We start from the raw sequence: 19,803 nt of genomic DNA on the forward strand, positions 1-19,803 counted from the left end.
TGGTCCTGGGTTCTATAAAAAAAAAAAAAATCAGGCTGAGCAAGCACTGGGGAGCAAACCAGTAAGCAGCACCTCTCTGCTGTGGGATGTTCTGTATGTTAAATGTGTTGCTCTGATTGGTTAATAAATTAAAACACTGATTGGCCAGTAGCCAGGCAGGAAGTATAGGCGGGACAAGGAGAGAAGAGAATTCTGGGAAGTGGAAGGCTGAGGCAGAGAGACGCTGCCAGCCGCTGCCATGACAAGTGAGATGTAAGGTACCAGTGAGCCCCAAGCCACGTGGCAAATTATAGATTAACAGAATGGGTTAATTTAAGATATAAGAACAGCTAGCTAAAAGCCTGCCACGGCCATACAGTTTATAAGTAATATAAGTCTTTGTATGCTTATTTGATTGGGTCTGAGCAGCTGTGGGACTGGCGGGTGAGAGAGATTTGTTCTGACCATGGGCCAGGCAGGAAGACTCTAGCTACACCCTCCATGGCCTCTGCATCAGCTCCTGCCTCCAGGTTCCTGCCCTGTTTTAGTTCCTGTCCTGACTTCCTTCAGTGACTAGGGATGTAGAAGTATAAGCCAAATAAACCCTTTCCTCCCCAAATTGTTTTTGGTCATGATGTTTTATCATAGCACTAGTAACCCATATTAACACACACACATCTTAGAGGTGTGTGTGTGTGTGTCCACTAACAGTACCTTGCAGGTGGTGACAGAACCAGAAACATTTACTTTTAAAAAGTAGCATGTATTCTATGCCAGCCTACCTCATGCACAGAGCACACTCAAAGTCAGTCACGTCAATCGTGAACTCTGGCTCTTCCAGAGAGTTCACCTTCCCCTGAGGTGAGGAATCCGCATCTGAAAAAGTTTTCAAATGTTGTAACTAACATCCAAACTTCTGAGAAACACCACACAATGAATTTATTTCTTCTGTGCAAAATGTTTCAATATAAATGTTAACAAACGATGCTGAAAAAGAAATTCTTGTCCAGCAAGTTTAAAGCAAGAACTGATCATGTTGGTACAAATTCAGGAGAAAAATTCATCCAAGTGTTCTCTTTTTCACTATAAAGCCCCTGCAAAATTAACACTAGAAAATAAACTGGTATACTCATTTCTTTATGGATTTCACTTGTGTAAAGATCTTTTAAAAATTCATTTGAGTACTAACTAATACTCTACCCCCTTGGATTTCAGAACAGCATGGCAAGAAACAGCTTGCTGACCTTTCTTGGGAACTTTTTCAGGGGTGTTCCTGTCACACTCATCTTCGGTGTCACTTGGGAGTTGTCTCTTTAAAGTGCCACTCGGTGCTGCTGGGATGACGCTTTCCAAAGCCTTTTTATCCTCTTCACAGTGTAGGCCCAGAATGAAATATAGAACCGAAGAACTGGCATTCCTGAATATATCAGACTTCTCAGATGGAGTCTGTTTAAGAAGGAAAAAAAAGAATCCTGAATATTCAAGAACCATAGGATACAAGGGAAAAACAAAACAAAACAAAAAGAACAACATGAATAGTCTTCTTAGAAATCTCTGGAAACGGGTTGTGGAGACGGCTCAGTGGGTAAATTACTTGCTGTGCAAGTGTGAGCCTTGGGTTTGGATCCCCAGTGTCTGTAACAACTGGGTATGGCAGAGCTGAGCATGTCTGCAACTTCAGTGGGAGGGGAGACAGCCGGGCCAGTGGAAACAGCATGCTCCAGCATCAGTGAGAGGTCCTGTCTCAAAACATACATGGAGCAACAGAAGACGACACCCAGTGGTCACCCCGGTCTCTACACACACAAACCAGGTCTCCGAGGAAAAAGAGGGCCTGTGCTCTTGAGCCTGATTGCCTTTTCCTGTTAGGTGATCAGAAGTGCTTTACACTTTTCGTGGTAAAACACAGGGTAATTTCTTTCTGAGAAAGAATCTTCATATCTATAGCATATACATCGGCGTATACATTATATATCATAAGCTCAGATCTATCTCTGCTCTCTTTTCTCCAAGACAAAATAATAGGAGATCTCCTGATGTCCTGGAGATGTTCCAATATGTGTGGAGATGTTTGGAGGGGCTCCAGAGTTCTCATCTACACTGTCCCGTTAAAGTTCCATCAACTTCATTTAAAAGTCTTAACTAATGTTTACATCTAGCCTGTGTGATCCATGATGCCCAAGGAACTGCTGGATAGTAAAGCACCCCAATGGCAGACACATGCAATCCACACCTCAGGACTGCCTGTGTCCTTAGTGTCGCTGCCTTCTTCCAGAGGATGCTGGGGATTCGTCTCCTCATCACAATGGGTGTCTGGTCTACTTTCAGTGGGAGCTGTCGAATCCTGATGTTCATTTTCCGAAGCTGGAAAGAACACCTCACATATTACCTATAAATTTTCCAAGAAGAGAAAATACATTGTAAAATCCTCTGAGTGGTGTATGGGGACTTCTCTAACATTTCTTTTAAAGGTTCAGAGTCAGCAGAAGCCAAACAGGCCCTCAAAAATGGAAAAGAATAACTGCCATATTTCCAACTGCCAACCTTTTAAAATACAAACATTTTGAGGCTGTACACAGTGTGTTAAGAACTGCAGACTCCAACCCCTCTCCACCTATATTACCAATGGAAATATATGGGAATGCACCCAGAAAAGGGAACCCCAGAAACCCTTTTCTGTGCGAAAAAGATATTTCAAAGAAAGGAAGCTGTTCTTAAGTCCCTAAAGTGGTTCCACACAACTGGAAAAAAAGACTGACTTGTGTTCTATTGCACCACAAAATGAAATCTGCTCATCAGCAGAGATTTTAATGTAGACACATGGTAGCTGTTAAACTGTGTTAAAACAGGAAACACTGACAATAGGAACCCCCAAACTCCCAGTCACTGGGAATGCTACATAAAGACCAGGTGGGTACTGTCTAGGCATTTGGCTAGGGTAGACGCCTACATTAAGCGTGACTCAGCTCTTCTGGGCCAGGCTGGTGAAGCGTTGCTGCTCATCCCAGGTCGGTCTGTGGAGCTGAACTGTGCATGCCACTTGCTTCACAAGGCAAACTCTAGGATCAGGACAAATCCTAGAACTAGCACTCTGTCTCCACAGCCTCACGCGGCAAGTTGGCCTCACATGGCAACGCCTCACCACAAGTGAGGTGTGTGTACATTACCCGGACAGACATTCTGCTGCATATCTAATTAGAAGTTATCGAATGTGGTACACGTGATTACTGTGCTGTGACTCACACTATCTCGGGCATTTGAGACCATGTGTTGCTCTGACAGGCAAGGAAGACTCCTGGCCTGACACAAAGCCACATGCAATACCTGAAGGAGGAAGTCCTTTATGAGAGCTCATACCTTCTGTGTTTCCTTCTTTGCTGAGCTGCATTCAGGGTTTAAAGCAAGGCAGTAGATAAACTCCTTTAAGACTTCTTTACTTCTTCCCAAGCCAGAAAGAATCTGAGCTTTTATATGATGCCCCTGGATTTGCCCAAAGACAAAACACAGCAAGATTATACACATCTGGCAACAACAGCCCTGGAGAAAGTGTTGGAACAGTTCGCTATCAACGCAGATAGGTGGATGTGTGTGCACAGCATCTCCCTGTCTTGGAACAGCTCTCAAGACAAGCTTCGCTGTTCAATAAACACATCTACAACCAGAATGCACTTATCACTGTACCTGAGATTTGTGCCCAAAGATGTTCTAAAGGACATGCTAAGAAAGAAAGGGAGTCTACCAACCTAACTTTATTGTTTATGGTATTTATGAAATTCATATAGTTTACAAAAACTCTTGAATAGCTAAGAAATTAAGTGTGTAATATACTTATCATTAATTTTAAAGCAATGTTGAACAAAAGATCAAAGCCAGGCATACTTTGAATTCAAAATATATGGTAAATTACGACAAGTGAAACGGTTATGACTTCTATATACTAACAGTCACCATTTGTTTAATCATGCACATGTGTGGATGCCACAGGTAGAGGCGATCCCAGAGATCAGAAGAAGGTGTTGGAACTAAAGAGGTACTGCACCTTTTTATGTTTCCTTGATAGTCTGATGTCTTTTAGTAAAATACACTGGAATTCCTTATCATTTAACCAGTTGTGTGGATTATTATTTTATTTTTTTTTTTTTGGTTTTTCGAGACAGGGTTTCTCTGTGTAGCTTTGCGCCTTTCCTGGAGCTCACTTGGTAGCCCAGGCTGGCCTCGAACTCACAGAGATCCGCCTGGCTCTGCCTCCCGAGTGCTGGGATTAAAGGCGTGCGCCACCACGCCCGGCTAGTTGTGTGGATTATCACTGAATTGGTAGGATCACTTCATATATGCTGAATACCACTTCTCCTTATCTTGCAGTCTTATCTGTTCCTAATCTGTGTTTAGCTTTTCATCTCTGCACCGATGTCTTTCGAAGATCAGGAGTTTCAAAAGTTTGTGAGGAACTACTCACCAAATTCTTGCTCTTGTATTGTGTACCTTCTGGTCCCATCTGCTGGCTGCTGATCTTATATTTATTTCCTTTCTGCCGTTCACCTTGGTTTTATTTAAGATTTATTTTTAGTTCTGTGTCTGTGTGTGACTGTTTGAGTATATATGCCCTGTGAGTACAGGCTTCTGCTGAGGCCAGAGTGGGATGCTGGATGCCCTTGAGCTGGAATTGAAGGCAGTTGTGAGTCACCCACCATGGCCAACCTCAAGTCTTCTGGAAGAGCAGCAAACGTTCGTAACCACTGAACCATCTTCCAGCCCCTCTCCTTGGGTTTTGTTTTGTTTTAAAGATTTATTTATACAGTATTCTGCCTGCATGTGTCCTTGCAGGCCAGAAGAGGGCACCAGATCTCATTATGGATGGTTGTGAGCCACCATGTGGTTCCTGGGAATTGAACTCAGGACCTCTAGAAGAGCACTCAGAGCTCTTAACTGCTGAGCCATCTCTCCAGCCCCTCTCCTTGGTTTTAATTTGCTCTTCTTGATGTAGTTTCATAAGATAGAAACAAGATTTGGGACCTTTGACCTTTAATAGGAGATGATAATAATGTAAATATCCCTCTTAGAACGGCTTGTTTGTTTGTTTTTTTTTCGAGACAGGGTTTCTCTGTGTAGCTTTGTGCCTTTCCTGGAACTCACTCTGTAATGTACGCTGGCTTCGAACTCCCAGAGATTCGCCTGCCTCTGCCTCTTGAGTGCTGGGATTAAAGGCGTGCCTGGCTCCTAAGAATGGCTTTAACAACATCTAAGAAATCACACGTATAACATATTTTATCATTACTTTTAAATACTAGATAGTTTCCTTTTGATTTCTTCTCTGTCCAAATGATTGTTTATGAGGTAAGTTGTAGATATATACGGACTTCCTAGATTTTTCTTGCTCTTGTTGACTTCTATTTTTAGTTATTTTGAGAGAACACTCATTTGAGGATTTCAATTGTTTGGATCTTGATACTGTTTTATGCACACTGGATCTAATGCATTAAAAAAGATATGTATTAGGCCGGGCGTTGGTGGCGCACGCCTTTAATCCCAGCACTCGGGAGGCAGAGGCAGGCAGATCTCTGTGAGTTCGAGGCCAGCCTGGGCTACCAAGTGAGTTCCAGGAAAGGCGCAAAGCTACACAGAGAAACCCTGTCTCGAAAAACAAAAAAAAACAAAAAGCAAACAAAAAAATTTTATGCTACAGTTAAATGCATTGTTCTACAGCTGCCAATTAGGTTGAGATGAAGTCTCCTTCTAGGTCTCTAAAGTATTCCTTAAGTTTCTACTGATGCTCGTTGAGATTAATATAGCCGTTCAATTTTGTATACTCATGTCTTCACATTTAAAGTGAATTTCTTGTAGATACTGTATCGTGGGTCTTGCTTTGCAGGCACGCCGATGTTTTCTATTCCCACTTTGAATATGCTGCTCCCGTGCTGACTGGCCTCATGGAGTCTCATGAGATGTTAATCATCCATCTTGCTATTTCCCTGTGTGTTATGTTTTCCTGCTACTTTCAAGACTTTTTTAACAGCTCTGGCTCTCACAGCAGATTGATTGTGATTTGAGTTATTTCGTGTGGTTTCTTGTTCAAGTCATGCATCTGAAATTAATGTTTTCCACTTCGGTAGTTTGAATGTAACTGGCCCCCATAAGCAATGGGAGTAGCACTATTAGGAGGTGTGGTCTTGTTGGAGGAAGTGTGTCACTGTGGGGGTGGGATCTGAGGTCTCATGTATGCTTAAGCCACTGGAGTTCTGAACCCAACCACCCATGTGAAAACAGCTGAGAGGGTGACATACTGGGAGGGGGAGACAGGAGGACCCCAGGGGTTCACTGAGAGACCCTGAATAAAAAATATAAGGTGGAGAAGCAATTGAGGAAGACATTGCATATTAACCCCTGGCCTCTACACATACCTACACAGTGAGTGAAATGGGACACACACACACACACACACACACACACACACACACACACCCCATAACCTTAATCAAACAGATGCTTTCCAAAGCCAATGAATAAGCATAACTCACCTTAGTCAGGAGAGGCTCCCTCTGACAAACTGTGTCAGCATCCCACAGGGCTTGCTCATAGTTCTTCATGGTTAGATATATCTCTGCTCGCAGCAGCAGTAGTGAGTTATCATCAGGGGCTGAAAGACAGTAGAGATACATGTGACTGTATTTAAAGATACATTGCTTTCAGTCATTAAACATATTAAATTAGGAAATAAGCACAAAGACAAATATGAAACAGGTCTTCTGAGGGATCGCATGTACAGTGCACTAGGTACATGAGTATAATTTACAGAGTTTCTTTCAGGAAAACAGAAACAAGTTTAATTGGACTTCAAAATGCATCAAGGAAAAACAAATTTAATATTGACCGTTCCTCCAAGCCCAATATCCAATAACAAATCAAGTAATTCTGTAATCCGATAATCCTAATCTAAAATGCTTTCAGATCTGGTTCGGAGGTATTTGTATTTTTAATTGGAAGACACTCAAAAAGAGAAAGAGAGCCTCTAAAATGTGGAAGCACTTATAGACTCTACAGCCGTTTTGGACCAGATAAATAATTAGGTATTTTAAAGGGGGTATATGAAGTACATTTCATGGGAAGCACACTAAGAAATTTGCGCTTTAAAAAACTAATAGAAAGGGATGTGTAGATGGCTCCATCTGTGAAGTGCTTGCCAAGAACCAAAGTAAAAAGGGAAGGTGCATGCTGTGGAGCATGCCTGAAGTCACAGTACCGGAGAGGTAAAAGGCGGGAGGCTCCCGGCGGGGGTGGCGCACGCCTTTAATCCCAGCACTCGGGAGGCAGAGCCAGGCGGATCTCTGTGAGTTCGAGGCCAGCCTGGTCTACAGAGCGAGATCCAACACAGGCACCAAAACTACACAGAGAAAACCTGTCTCAAAAAAAAGGGGAGGGGGGGCAGGAGGCTCTCCAGTGGAGTCCCAGTGCATCAAAAACAAGGTAGAGAGCCACTGGGAAAGACACCTGACACCCACTTCTGGCCTCCACATTCACACACAGGAACACATGTGCACACACATGCCACACACCAAGAAACTGTATCAGAGGAGTAAAACATAATTTGTTTTCCTACACAACCATGTGCATGCCCGTTTACCTACGTAACTGTATTCTACCCTCAGTACCTTCTCAACTTTCCTCCCTGTGCTTCTCATACGGAAGATGTATTGGTGACCATTCATATGATGACAGAGACAAACCCAGCTCCTCAGAGAAGCCCCAAAGTGACCCTCTCTACGGAATGACGGCGCCTAACAAGTGCTGAAGGGGCAGGGTACCACGGAAACTCACAAAGCCAGGGCTCCCCAAAGTTGAACCTTCACAGCTGTTTTTCACACCCCTTGACTGTGCTCACTCCACCTCCACCTTCTTAGGAACCTCACAGCAGGACCAGAGCTGCACTTTTCAGTGGATAACTATGTTGAGCACTTAGACATACTCCTTTGTCTCTTCCTGAACACGTTTTCAGTTTGCCTTGAAACCTTGACTTTGACCTCTAACGTCTTACTTGGGCCTTTGCAAAGGCCAATATGCTTCCTATTAGTTTATGTAGATAACCAAGCTAATGTACAGGGAAAAAACTCACCTAAGACAGGACTTAAGACATGGTAAGTTGCAAAAAAAAAAAAAAAAAAATGTGTATGGACACCTGTCATTGAGAGGCGTGGCAGGGAAAAGGATGGGGCAATGGGGAGCAGGAGTCACAGGTAGACATTCCCAAGTTTGTTTCTTTTTAACTGATACAAATCAAAGCATAACACTAATCGTTTTCTCACTGAACTGTGATTGAAACCTCCTGTTGCTAATTTTTAAGACATAAGGTAAACAACACAAAATAGCTCCAGGAAGTACCTGAAACTGACCAGATTCACTAAGCCCCTCCCTCTCAATAGTGAACAATCAAGACCGCTGAGAGACAAAGCTGCAAGGAGGACTCTCGGACAAGCTAAGCTGCAAAGGAGACTCTCAGGATGAGCCAAGCTGCAAGCAAGAAACAGAGATCAGCCAAGAAGCCTGGAAGGAGCAGAAACCGGCTGAGCTACCTTGGAGAGGTGTAGACCAACGGAGCCACTGGGAGCTGCCTTCAAGTTGTACAGTATACTCTAAATATCCAGCTTCTATGAGATGTCACCAATGTTAGGGTGGGCTTTGGTGGTGCAGCTGTCTTTGAGTTAGTTCTGCTCCAGTAAGTGATGCCTCACCCATATTCCTGTAAGTAACACTTTGCTCCGTCATGGGCTATCTATCTGTGGTGAGTAGGTGTGTGTGTTACATCTCCCAGGAAAGTCTTGTCACATAACACTCACTTGCTCACTCTTGTCTCTGGTAATACAGGTCTATTATGGAATTCTTTGGTAAAGGGAGAATATTTCCCTTAAGGTTGAAAGCTCTCCCATCCTCAACATCAAGTGAAAATGTCCATCTGTTAGTTAGGCTCCATAATCAGATCTTATATGCTCCATCTTTGAAAATGTACATACAAACTGAGAGGCATTGACAGAACTCATAAGCAAGTGTATGGTTTTTTAAACACTTTTTATTGTATATGTATGGGTGGTTTTGCCTACATGTAAGTCTGTGCATCACATGCCTGCCTGGTGCCCTCAGGGGCCAGAATAGGGCATCCAATCCTCTACAACTGTAGTTACAGACGGTTGTGAGCTGCTGTGTGAACTCAGGCCCCAGCCCATGCTCTTAACTTCTGAGCCATCTCTCCAGCCCCGACTGTATGTTTTTTTAAAAAAATATATATTTTCTTTATTCTTAAGAATTTTATACATGTATACAGTGAAATATGATCATATCCATCCCCATTCCAACTTCACTAATATCATTCCCAACTTCCTGATATCTTCCATGTACATACAGGCAACATTAATTGTACTCAGAGGGTTATCAAAAAGAAACCAACAGCGAACAAACATATCTTAAAAGGAGACTTTTCACTGCCTGGAAGAAAAACAATTCTTAATTCTCAGAGGCTCTGCCTTTGAAAAAAGTATGTCATTATATGGGAACTATAACTGTAGCCTAATAATTTCTAACTGAAAGATTAGGTAAAAGTTCCTAACTGCACAATTACATGCATTTTGATAACTTCCCTTTGGAGAGTTTTAGAAATCTAAACCAAAGAAGCTACTGGAACTACAGAATGAGCTTCAAAGTCAGCTCCATGGGCCGCATACTCTGTGCCTACTACAGGAGTTTCTCATGGCTCCTGGCAGTCTGCCGGCTGGTTCTCTTGAGTTCCCCACACAGCCACATTGTGTGCAGACAGTTACATTTCTTTGACTATACTATTTCCAGACCGTATTTCCTTTCACTCTCACCTTATAAAAGTATTGGTAGTGGATTCTCATCCTCTCTCACAGCTCTGCACAATTCCCCCCATTCTTTCTTTTCTTTTTTTTCTGAGACAGGGTCTCTCAGGCCGGCTTCAAACTCACAGAGATCCGCCTTCCTCTGCCTCCCAAGTGCTGGGATTAAAGGTGTGCGCCACCACACCCGGCTTCCCCCATTCTTGACTTCAAAAGACTACGTCTAGGGCTGAGAGTTGGCTCAGTAGCTGAGAGCATGCAGCTGGTTCTTCCAGAGGATCTAGGTTCAATTCCCAGCACCCACACAGTGGTAGTTCACAGTCATTTGTAACTCCAGTTTCAGGGGATTTGATGCCCTCTTCTGGCAACTGGTAGCACGATGGGCACACACATGTGAAATGGTTAAGCTGATGCCATCTTGTCCTGACTTTATTTCGAGACATTCCTCAGCCTTCCACCCCAACAGCCACATCCACATTGGCAATGCTTTTGGTGGGACTGTCCATGACCCTGACCATGGTCCAGACATATTAACCAGAATGACTGATGTTTGTGCAGGCTGAAACTAAAATAGCTAAGTGGAAGTGAAAATTAGAAATAATTGTCATGTAGTGTCTAGAAAACACCATTAAGCTCTGCAAAGAGGCGGATGTTGTTCTGACCCCCCTCAAACACTGATGTAATTGTGGGTTTTGTCTTTAAAAATGCTGCACTCCTGAGCTCTGCACCAAGAGACTCCACGGCATGAGCCAGCTCTTGATCATCAGCTAAAATAGGACTCATTGACTTCTATACTTCTAATTGACTTAATTAGTATGGTTGTCAGTATCTCACATGGATCATTCCACAGACATGTAAACATCCATACATAGATAATTGCAAAAAATAAAGACTGTGTCCAATCACTGATGAAGTTAGCCAGGCTACCTTCGATCCTAGATTCCTACCAGAGGATGCTATGTTCCAGGGGGTCGTTCCAGGATCTGAAAGATGAACGTACCGTGTCTTCCTCCATCCAGAGGATTATGCTAACTGACTTGTCTAATACTGAATTGTCCTTAGATTCTGAAAACAGGCTGCTAGACTCATTTGGTGAGGATTTCTCACCGATGCACATGTGTAAGATTGGTCCACACATTTTGTCTCATAAAGAGAGATGGAAATATTGCTGTGTTCCTCTATAGTCTGAGATATAAAGGAATCAAGCTTTGAAAGTCTTTGGAGCTTGTGGGCAGAAGACAATCCCTCAGCAACATTCCCAATTCTTTCAGACTACTCATTCACACTAACCTTTTACTTCTTCCCGGGCCCCTTTGAATCATTCATGTTTTCCTGAGTAAAAGCGTCTATTTTACATTGTTTTACCATGGGTGCTAAACTGTTGTGTTTAATTGTACCGCTTCTTCTCTGATATACTACTTGGGTTTTCCATTTTCTTGCCCATTCCTGGCCTGGGTGATGACCCAGCTTGACTAGTTAAGTAGCTCTATTTCTCAACAGAGTAACTATAGCAGCGTGTGCAGATGCAACCAAAACACAGAGCCTGGTGACAGATTATACAGCCCTGAGATGCTAGACCTGAATTTGAGACCCATATTCACTATTACTTCATCAATCCTCTGCTTATACCAGCTGCCGGCTGCTAGCTTAGTCTGGAAGCTGACTGGGTTAAGAACGCTTTGCCCTTCCTTCCAATCACTTTGCTTTTTCTAACAAAGGACTTAAGTTTACTCCTCACTTTCCAAAGGCTGCTTTTCCTGGAGTCCAGAACTAATCAGATTCACTTCTCACGTAGACATCAATCAAACCACTTTCTAAGCAGTAAGATGTACACTGATAAAATCAAGGGAAATCGTCCATAAATCACTCAAAAATCAATGGGGGAGGAAAGGTAACTTTTGATTCCCTCTGTGTGGAGAGAGCATATGGCAGAAACTGTGTGTGTGTACCTTTCAAGTAACTAACCCAAATTTAAGAAGGGCCATCAATTAGCTCTGCTGTAAGACGGTGTCAGGAGGGCCTCCTGAGAGAGTGTCTGTGAGACAGCCAGAAGATTCAGGCTCTGTATTTTGAGTTTGTCAGAGACTGTCTTCCAGTTGCCCAGAGCAGCCGCGGCCCAGGGAGCTACTGTTCTGCTGTAAATGCCGTCAAATGTGTGTGAAAGCAGAGAAGGGGACCACGTCCTTTAAAAGGAGTTCAATGAACAGACATCTAAACGCAGTAAAAAACCTGTGCCGAGTGCCCCGAGAACAGCAAAAGTGAGTGGCAACGCTCCTCAGGGGCTGTTTATTCAGGGTGCTGTAGGACTAAGCCCACGTCTTCAAGGTGTATTTTGAACACTTACTCATGTAACCTCGCCATCTCCACCGACCCAGTTCATGCTCAGCACCGAAAAACACTCCCTTAAGTGTTCTCCGGTGTGACAGGTCCCTGGAAAGAGGGACCACCATTCTGGCTGTCACTAGCAGTTGATGTGAACACCACTGGACACCGCTGCAGTAGTGTTTGAGAGCTGATGTATTGCATTACATTTTTTTTTCCCTAACTAATTAATTAGTGAATGAGGGTGCGCACATGTCTCAGTGCACACGTGGATGTCGGAAAACAACTCTCGGGAACTTTCTCTCTCCTGCAACCGTGTGAGAACGGAGAGTCAAACACAGTCAGGTCTAGGCACAAGTGATTCTACGCACTGAGTCTTCTCCCCAGCTCAACAGAAAGTTTTCATTCTCATTCGGGTCAAATGTTTCCTTATTTTAATGGTGATTTCTTATTTGATCCATTGGTAACAGTGTGGCTGGAAGCTCCCCAAGCTCACATAGATATTCTGCTCTGTTGTTAAGGAGTATTAAGAGGTAGGGCCTAATGAGGAGATCAGGCCAGGAGGGCTTTGCTTCTGTGCTTGCCCCCTGCTGGTCTTGCCTTGCAATGCCCTCTGCTTCCACAGAGCAGGGTCCTCAGCAGATGCTAGCACTCTGATACTGGATTTCTTGGCCTTCATGACTATGTGGAATCAGTGTCTTTCTCTTATAACTTAGCCAGTTTGTGGTATTTTGTCATGACATCAGAAAACTGACTGAGACAAGTTCTGGTACAAATGCACTGCTTTGTTTCTAAATATTTGAAGACTGTCTACTTATCTGTTGCTTAATTTTCCTTTAAGATTAGTGTTCCAATAACACACTCTGTTTGATTTCAACCTTCTAATATTTGTTGCATTTATCTTACAGTCTAACCCAGGAGTTGGCCTACATAGCAACAGGCCCATAGTCCTGTGAATTCGAACAGGTGGTATATTCTGCAAGTACTCCATGTAGTAACGCCTATGAAATAAATAAAAATGCCAGTGTATCTGTTCCAACTTATGTCCTTACCTACTTTTCATGTTTTATCAGTCACTAAGAGTTTTGTTTAAACTCTTTAAAACAAAAGTTTAGTTCTGCCGCCTTGTATTCTTGGCGTGTGCGCCCGCTCACATACTTGTCAGGTGTCAGGACACTCAGAACACCGCTTTTTTCCTGTTCTGATTTCACCAGATCATATAGCCTAGACATCTCCACCCCTCTTCATACACTTTGCCTTTGATTTACCTGATGCTAATTTTGTCACATCGGGGCTCTCTCTGTCAGTCTTTTTATGCCAGTTCTTACCAACTTGGACCTTTTTGTCTTTGTATCAAAAGTTTTTCTCACATGGAAACACCAGATAGCCATGTTTCATTGAATCCAGTCTGTCGACATTTTAATGGAATATTCACATCACTTCACACGAAATGTCAAGTAAATCCTTGCTTTTCTAGGTGTCTCCTTTGTTCTCGGCGGCTTCGTTTTTTCACTTTTACATTTTTTTATTGTGTGTTTATGACTGGGGCGGGATTGCCTTGCTGGGGAGGTCACTGGCTTTGTGGTTAGTTCATTCCTTTTATGTTCACGTGATTTCTGGGGATAGAACTCGGATGCCAAGGCTGATGTCTTTGCCTGCTGAGCCGCCTCAGAGGTCCCTTTGTTACTCTTATGAATGGGTCAAATATTTGTTATTTCACTCGAGCTTTTAAATTTCACCTTTTCGTCCTTTTGGTAGTTGCTCAATTGAATATACTACAAAAAGTTCCCAGGATGCTTCTAGTATTTTTACCACACCCGAGGCAGCACACTCACCACACAGTCTTAATCGCTCACCCTGGCTTTGTGCTACCTCTTGGTTTTGCTTTTATGTAAGTCATAAATGCCACACAACACCAATGTCTTTTGAGACACCACTTTCATTCTTAGGGTTATATTTCTAGTCTTCATCCCTTCCTTGGTCCCTTGATTTTACATGGGTCATTTTTCTTCAGCGAAGCCTTCCCCTTAGGATTCTGTGTAGCACAATCCTGATGCCAATGAAGTCCCTCAGCGCTGCCCATGGCTTTGGCCTAAAGCATCTTGACTTCCTTTTCACCTGTGAAAGGTATTTTTAGATGGAAAACAACTTCTAGATTAGGCTTTTTTAGTCTTTATTTTATGTTTTATTCTTTCATCTGAAGATGTTAACCCATTGTCTTCTGGCTTCATTAGCTCGGTGTGAGAGTTGGCTGCCAGTCTTATTATGACCCCTTCAAAGGAAACAGGCGCACTCTGTCTTCTCTAACTGCTTCCCAACGTTTCCTTCTTTATTTTGGGAATTTCGATTCAGTGAGTCACAATTTTTCATCAGCTGTGGAACATTCTTAGCTCTTTTTTTTCTTTTAAATATTTCCCTTTCTCTTCACTCTTCATCTGGGATTCCAACTCCACAGACTTCAGAACCCTTGTCTGTGTCCCACAAACCTCTGCTCTATTTTATCTTTGTTTCATTATGATCCGGCATGAAAATGTTCTATTAATTTGTGCCTTAGTTTCCTTTTCTATTGCTGTGATAAAGACCATGAGCAAAAGCAACTTGGGGAAGAAAAGGATTTATTTGGCTTACATATCCCAGGCCACAGTCCACTGAGGGAAGTCCAGGTAGCAACTCAAGGCAGGAATTGAAGCAGAAACCATGGAGAAATATCAGTTACTAGCTTGCTCCCCTCTGGCTTGCTCAGTTATCTTTCTTACCTACCTCAGAACCACCTCCCCAGGGGTGGCACCACCCACAGTGAGCTGGCCCCTTCCACATCAATCATCAATTAAGAAAATGTGCCACATGCTTGTCTACAGACCAAGATGGGGGCATTTTCTCAATTGATGCTCCCTCTTCTCAGACAACTCCAGCTTTTGTTAAGTCGACAAAAACCCTAACTAACACTACTTGTTTTTGGGATTTTTTAATCCTAACTTCTGATGTGTGCAGTCTCCCCCCCCCATCTTATTAACTTCCAACTTCAGACACAATCCTAGATTATCCATCTTGAATGTGGTGTGTGTGTGTGTGTTGTGGGTGTGTATGTAGGCAATTATCTGTAATTCTTTTCATACATATCTGTTCTCTTTAACATATGTATTCATTTAATTACATTCACAACTTATTGGCAAAGATTATTGACAAAGCCTCTACTTGGGTGAATCAGGACATTCGATCTTTGTGGAAGGAGTCAAGAAGGAAGTATTTGGGACATGATGCTAATGATTGGTACAAACACAAACATTCTAACTTGAAACATTTATGGCCTTTTGTACTGTACCAAAGCCTCTAATTCGAGCTAACATTATCATGAAATTTAATTGTGTGTGTGTGTGTGTGTTTGCGTGTGTGTCTTTGTGCAGTGCTGGAAATTGAACTCATGGCCCCGTGAATGATAAGCATTCACTCTACCACTGAGCTACATTCTCAGTCCCCTTTTTCATTTATAAACTTTGAAACTAGGCAACCTGATTTTTCTTTTCTACTCTTTGACTAGAAAACGAATATGGGACATATTCAGATGATAGGATCGAAGTAGTCAAGATTCTAAACTCGTAAACTGAATTCTAAAATACACAACATACATACAAGGCTTAAGACATAGCTACACAGTTTATGAAATGATCCGAAAGTTAACACGCATGTGTCTCCATGCCCAAAGTCAAGAAATACACTGTGTCACTACCCACAGTCCGCCCCTGCCTCCTCACAATCAACAGTCCCTTTCACTCACCGACGATAACCACCACCCTTCCTTCTCCCAACCTACAGCAGTGGCTCTCAACCTTCCTAATGCTTCGGCCCTTTTAATACTGCGCCTCGTGCTGTGGTGACCCCCAACTGCAAGACTATTTTCCTAGCTGCTTCATAACTGTAACTCTGCAGTGATGAATCTTCATGCTGCTATCTGTGTTTTCTGATGGTCTTAGGTGTCCTCCGTGAAATGGTCATCGACTCCCTGAGGAGTTGCGACCCCAGGTTGAGAACCACTGCCTTACAGTGATTTGCCTGCTCCCCTTCAGACAAAGAGTCACACGGTAAAGATGTTTGTGTTCATGGCTGTTGTTTCTTTTCTTCTTTTTCCATTTTTTGGGGGGTGGTGGTGGTACTGAATATTGAATCTGACACTTGATCAATAGGCATTCAGACACTGAGCTATCCCCCCCCCCCAACACACTTTTCATTATAGGACAGAGCTTTGAACTCACACTATAGCCCAGGCAGATGTTGAACTTGCCATGCTCCTGCCTCAGGTTCTCCAGTAGCTGGGATTACAGACAGATCTGTTCCACCAGGCCTGGCAAGCCCAGTTGCTTCCACTCTGCATTGTGTTTGTGGGGTTAAGCGCTCCATAGTCTGTAACTGCAACTGGCCGTTGTATTTTTTTTTTCTTGTGGTATTCCACAAAGGCAATCGAATGTACAGGCCCATTCTGCTCTCACAAACATTCGTTTCCCACCTTAGTTGTTATTGTCTGTGTTCGAGTGCTTTGCCTACATGAACGTTTGCGCACTTTGAGCCTTCTTGGTTTCCAAGGTAGTCAGAAGAGGGCGCCAGATCCCCCGGGACTGGAGTTACCGTTTGGAATCCCCTGTGTGAATGCTGGGAATCTTAACAGCATTGTCAACAGCTGCGAGTGCTGTTAACCAGTGAGCCGTCTTCCCATCCTCAAGAGCAACTTTACAATCATTCGGTGTACATGCATATGTAATTCTTTGAAAGTGTTAGAAACCAGTCATATTTAACACACGGATGCTACCAAACAATTTTCCAAGAGGAGAATTTGCATGGGACAATTCTCATCTTCTCCAACATCTAAACACAGGTGAAGTATTTCAAATGAAAAAGTCATGTCTGAATTGGGAGTGGGGGATTGCGTGGATGCAAAAACCACAATTGACAAAAAAAAATAATAAAGTAAAAAAATAATAAAGTAAAATATTGATCTTTTAAATACTGAAAACATGTAAATAATATTTTCGATATAGCGTGAAAAACACTGTTAAAATAAATATCATTTGCTTCTTGTCACCCTAGTTAACATATCTACCAGAAAATTGAAAGCTATGTGGTTTACACTACAGCTCTTCCACATTACTTTACATCATACACCAGAGTCTTGGAAAAGACTCAAGAACGATGCACCTGGCATGTGACACTGGCCACCTTGCAGGGTGAGGCTGTTGGCCTTGTGCACCCTACTTACTACCTTTGAAATTAAAATGCCCCCGGCCACCGCCCAGCCCGTCCGTGGTCACCCTCGAGGCTGACTCACCCATGTCCAGGGCCTGCTGGCACCTGAGCAGCGCGGTCTCGGGCTGCTGCTGGCGCTGCAGCCCCCGCGCCTGGCACGCCAGCTTGCGCAGGCGACATTCGGCGGGGAAGCATCTCTCCAGCACCCCGCTCAGCACCACGTTCACGCGCCGGGCCTGCCCCCGCCCGGGGACCAGCTCCACGCAGCGCTTGCACACCGTGATGCCGCTGGCCAGCGTCACCGGCTTGTAGAGCAGCCGGCCGCAGCGCGGACAGCCCAGCAGGTCGCGGGGCGCCACGGGCACCGGGGACCCAGACGCGTAGCCGGGCCTCGCCAGCAACGCAGGCGGCCGTTTGTCGCGCAGGCCCAGGGAGCGCGCCAGGCCGCTGGCCAGCTCCGCCAGCTCCTCGGGCCGCAGGGGACCGAGCAGTGCGGCGCCGCGGAAGGCGCCGATGGCCTCGGGGAGGCGGCCGGCGCGGGCCAGCGCGTCCCCCAGCTGCAGGCACAGGCCACGCTCGGGCTGCGCCAGGCCGGCCAGCAGCGAGCGGAAGAGCTCGGCCGCCTCCTCGTAGTCGCCCGCGAGGAAGGCCGCGGAGCCCTGCTCCAGGCGCTCAGCCGGGGGCTCCTCGAGGTTGCAGCTCACGTCCTGAGGGTCCGGAGGCTGGGGTGCCGGCTCGGGGCTCATCGTGCCGAGATGGGGTGCCCGGAGGCAAGAGCGCGGCCTCCGCCTCCGCTGTCAGACACGCGCGTCCGCGGACCGGGTGCTCCGAGCCGCCGCCGCCGCGGTGACGGACCTCTGCACGACCGGCCCCCGCAGGAGGCGCAGCGCAGCGCACGCGGCTCGATCCCCAGCTCGCGCCAGGCGCCGTGCGCGCCCCAGCGGCTCACGTCAGCTAAGTGGCCGTGGGAGCGGGGCGACCCCCTCACAGCTCCTTGGCTGAACCTTTTCCGCTGCTCCCGGCGGGCGGCCCCCGCGCGTGTGTGCGCGCGCATCCTCTTCCCGCCGCCGCCCCCGAGTCGCTGCGCAAGCAGAAGCAAGCATCCCAGTGTCCTCGTGGTCCTCCACCCACCTGCATCCTCGGCGCCTGCCTCTTCCCCGAGGCCTGGCTGCCTAGACGACCCGTGGGCCCCAGCAGTTTCCAAACCTGTCAACCATCCCCAAGAGAATAAGACCCTGCAAAAGAGACCCTGCCCCTGCGCTCTCCAGTAACACGAGAATCCAGACAATGAAGATTACATATGTACATACAAACCATCCAGTTTACATTAAACGTCTTTAAAGTACAAACGAAGCTACCGTATTGGGAAGCAGATTGGAGGTCATTTGGGGTTGGGAGAAAGGACATGCATGAAAAGTCACATGAAGAAATCTTTAGGGGGGATATCTTATTGTGGTGATGGTCTTGAAACCAGGTAGGTGAGCAGTCAGATGAGGTAACCAAGGAAACCGCAGCCCTGGCTCCTGATGGTTGGAAAGCCCCTTTGTTGTTAAACACCATTGAAACTGCAGATAGTTTGTTCTCAATGAAAAACCAAGGTAGGGTGACATTTCCCACACATGAGTGCACTAACGAATTATAAAAAAAAAAAAAAATTAAGTTAAAAATTTAAAAAGATGGGAGCAATACTGTCATGATGAGGTCGACTAGGGTAGCAAGAGCTGATTGTTTTTCTCTGCGAATTTAGAGAATTTAAAAGGCAGGAAAAGCAAGATCTCAACCAGGTTTTGTTTAAAGCCAAAGTTCAGGCACACGGCAGAGTCCACAAAGAAACAGACCCCGTAGAGAGGAGGGGATGTGAACTCTGGAATCTGAGGTTTGTCTGGTAAAGCCAAAAAGCTTTCATGTCTGTGGGTAGGATGGCGTCTTCTCCCTCAGAATTGTCTGGTTTGGGCTATTGCAGCGAGTTAGAAAATCCAGACAAAGAAAGCGAAGCAGATCGGTTCCTACCAGAGGAGACCTCTGGTTGGGGATTTGAAATCCTTGTCTCGGAAGGGGAGAAGGACCATGAAGTTGGCCATATGAAATGTTCAAGTGAACAGAACATTAATCTACTGCATTTGTCAGGGTTCTCTAAAGGAAAGAACCTGATAGAATGACTATGTTAAAAGGGATGTATTAGACTGGCTTGTGGCATGTGATCTGGTAGCTCAATAATGACTATCTCATGGTGGGAAGGTCGGGAATCCTGGAGCTGTTCAGTCTGTGAGGCTGAATGTCTCTGCGGTTCCAAGTGGGCGCTGAATTCCTAGAAGGCTTCTGACGTCCAGTCTACATTGGAATCCCAAAGTAGTTGGTTCTAATACCAGCAAAGGAATGTGGACAGACCTGTGAGAGTGAGGCAAGCAGGCAAAAAGGAAAGCCGTCA

The 19,803-nt window shown here is 44.8% G+C and overlaps 1 protein-coding gene across 1 annotated transcript in view; it reads right to left on the reverse strand.

The window, feature by feature from the left end:
* Lonrf2 (LON peptidase N-terminal domain and ring finger 2) overlaps nt 1–18,138 on the reverse strand; it is a 31,248-nt gene extending 13,110 nt beyond the window's left edge. The window contains exons 1-6 of the mRNA XM_028865745.2: nt 17,458–18,138; nt 6,495–6,613; nt 3,337–3,459; nt 2,213–2,368; nt 1,224–1,425; nt 762–855 (exon numbers count right to left, since the gene is read on the reverse strand). Coding sequence (XP_028721578.1) covers nt 762–855; nt 1,224–1,425; nt 2,213–2,368; nt 3,337–3,459; nt 6,495–6,613; nt 17,458–18,121 — 1,358 coding nt within the window. The 5' untranslated portion in view covers nt 18,122–18,138. The remainder of the gene's footprint in view (nt 1–761; nt 856–1,223; nt 1,426–2,212; nt 2,369–3,336; nt 3,460–6,494; nt 6,614–17,457) is intronic.
* Nucleotides 18,139–19,803: the final 1,665 nt, after the last annotated feature.

Source organism: Peromyscus leucopus, chromosome 16_21, assembly GCF_004664715.2.
Source record: "Peromyscus leucopus breed LL Stock chromosome 16_21, UCI_PerLeu_2.1, whole genome shotgun sequence".
Lineage (NCBI taxonomy): Eukaryota > Metazoa > Chordata > Mammalia > Rodentia > Cricetidae > Peromyscus > Peromyscus leucopus.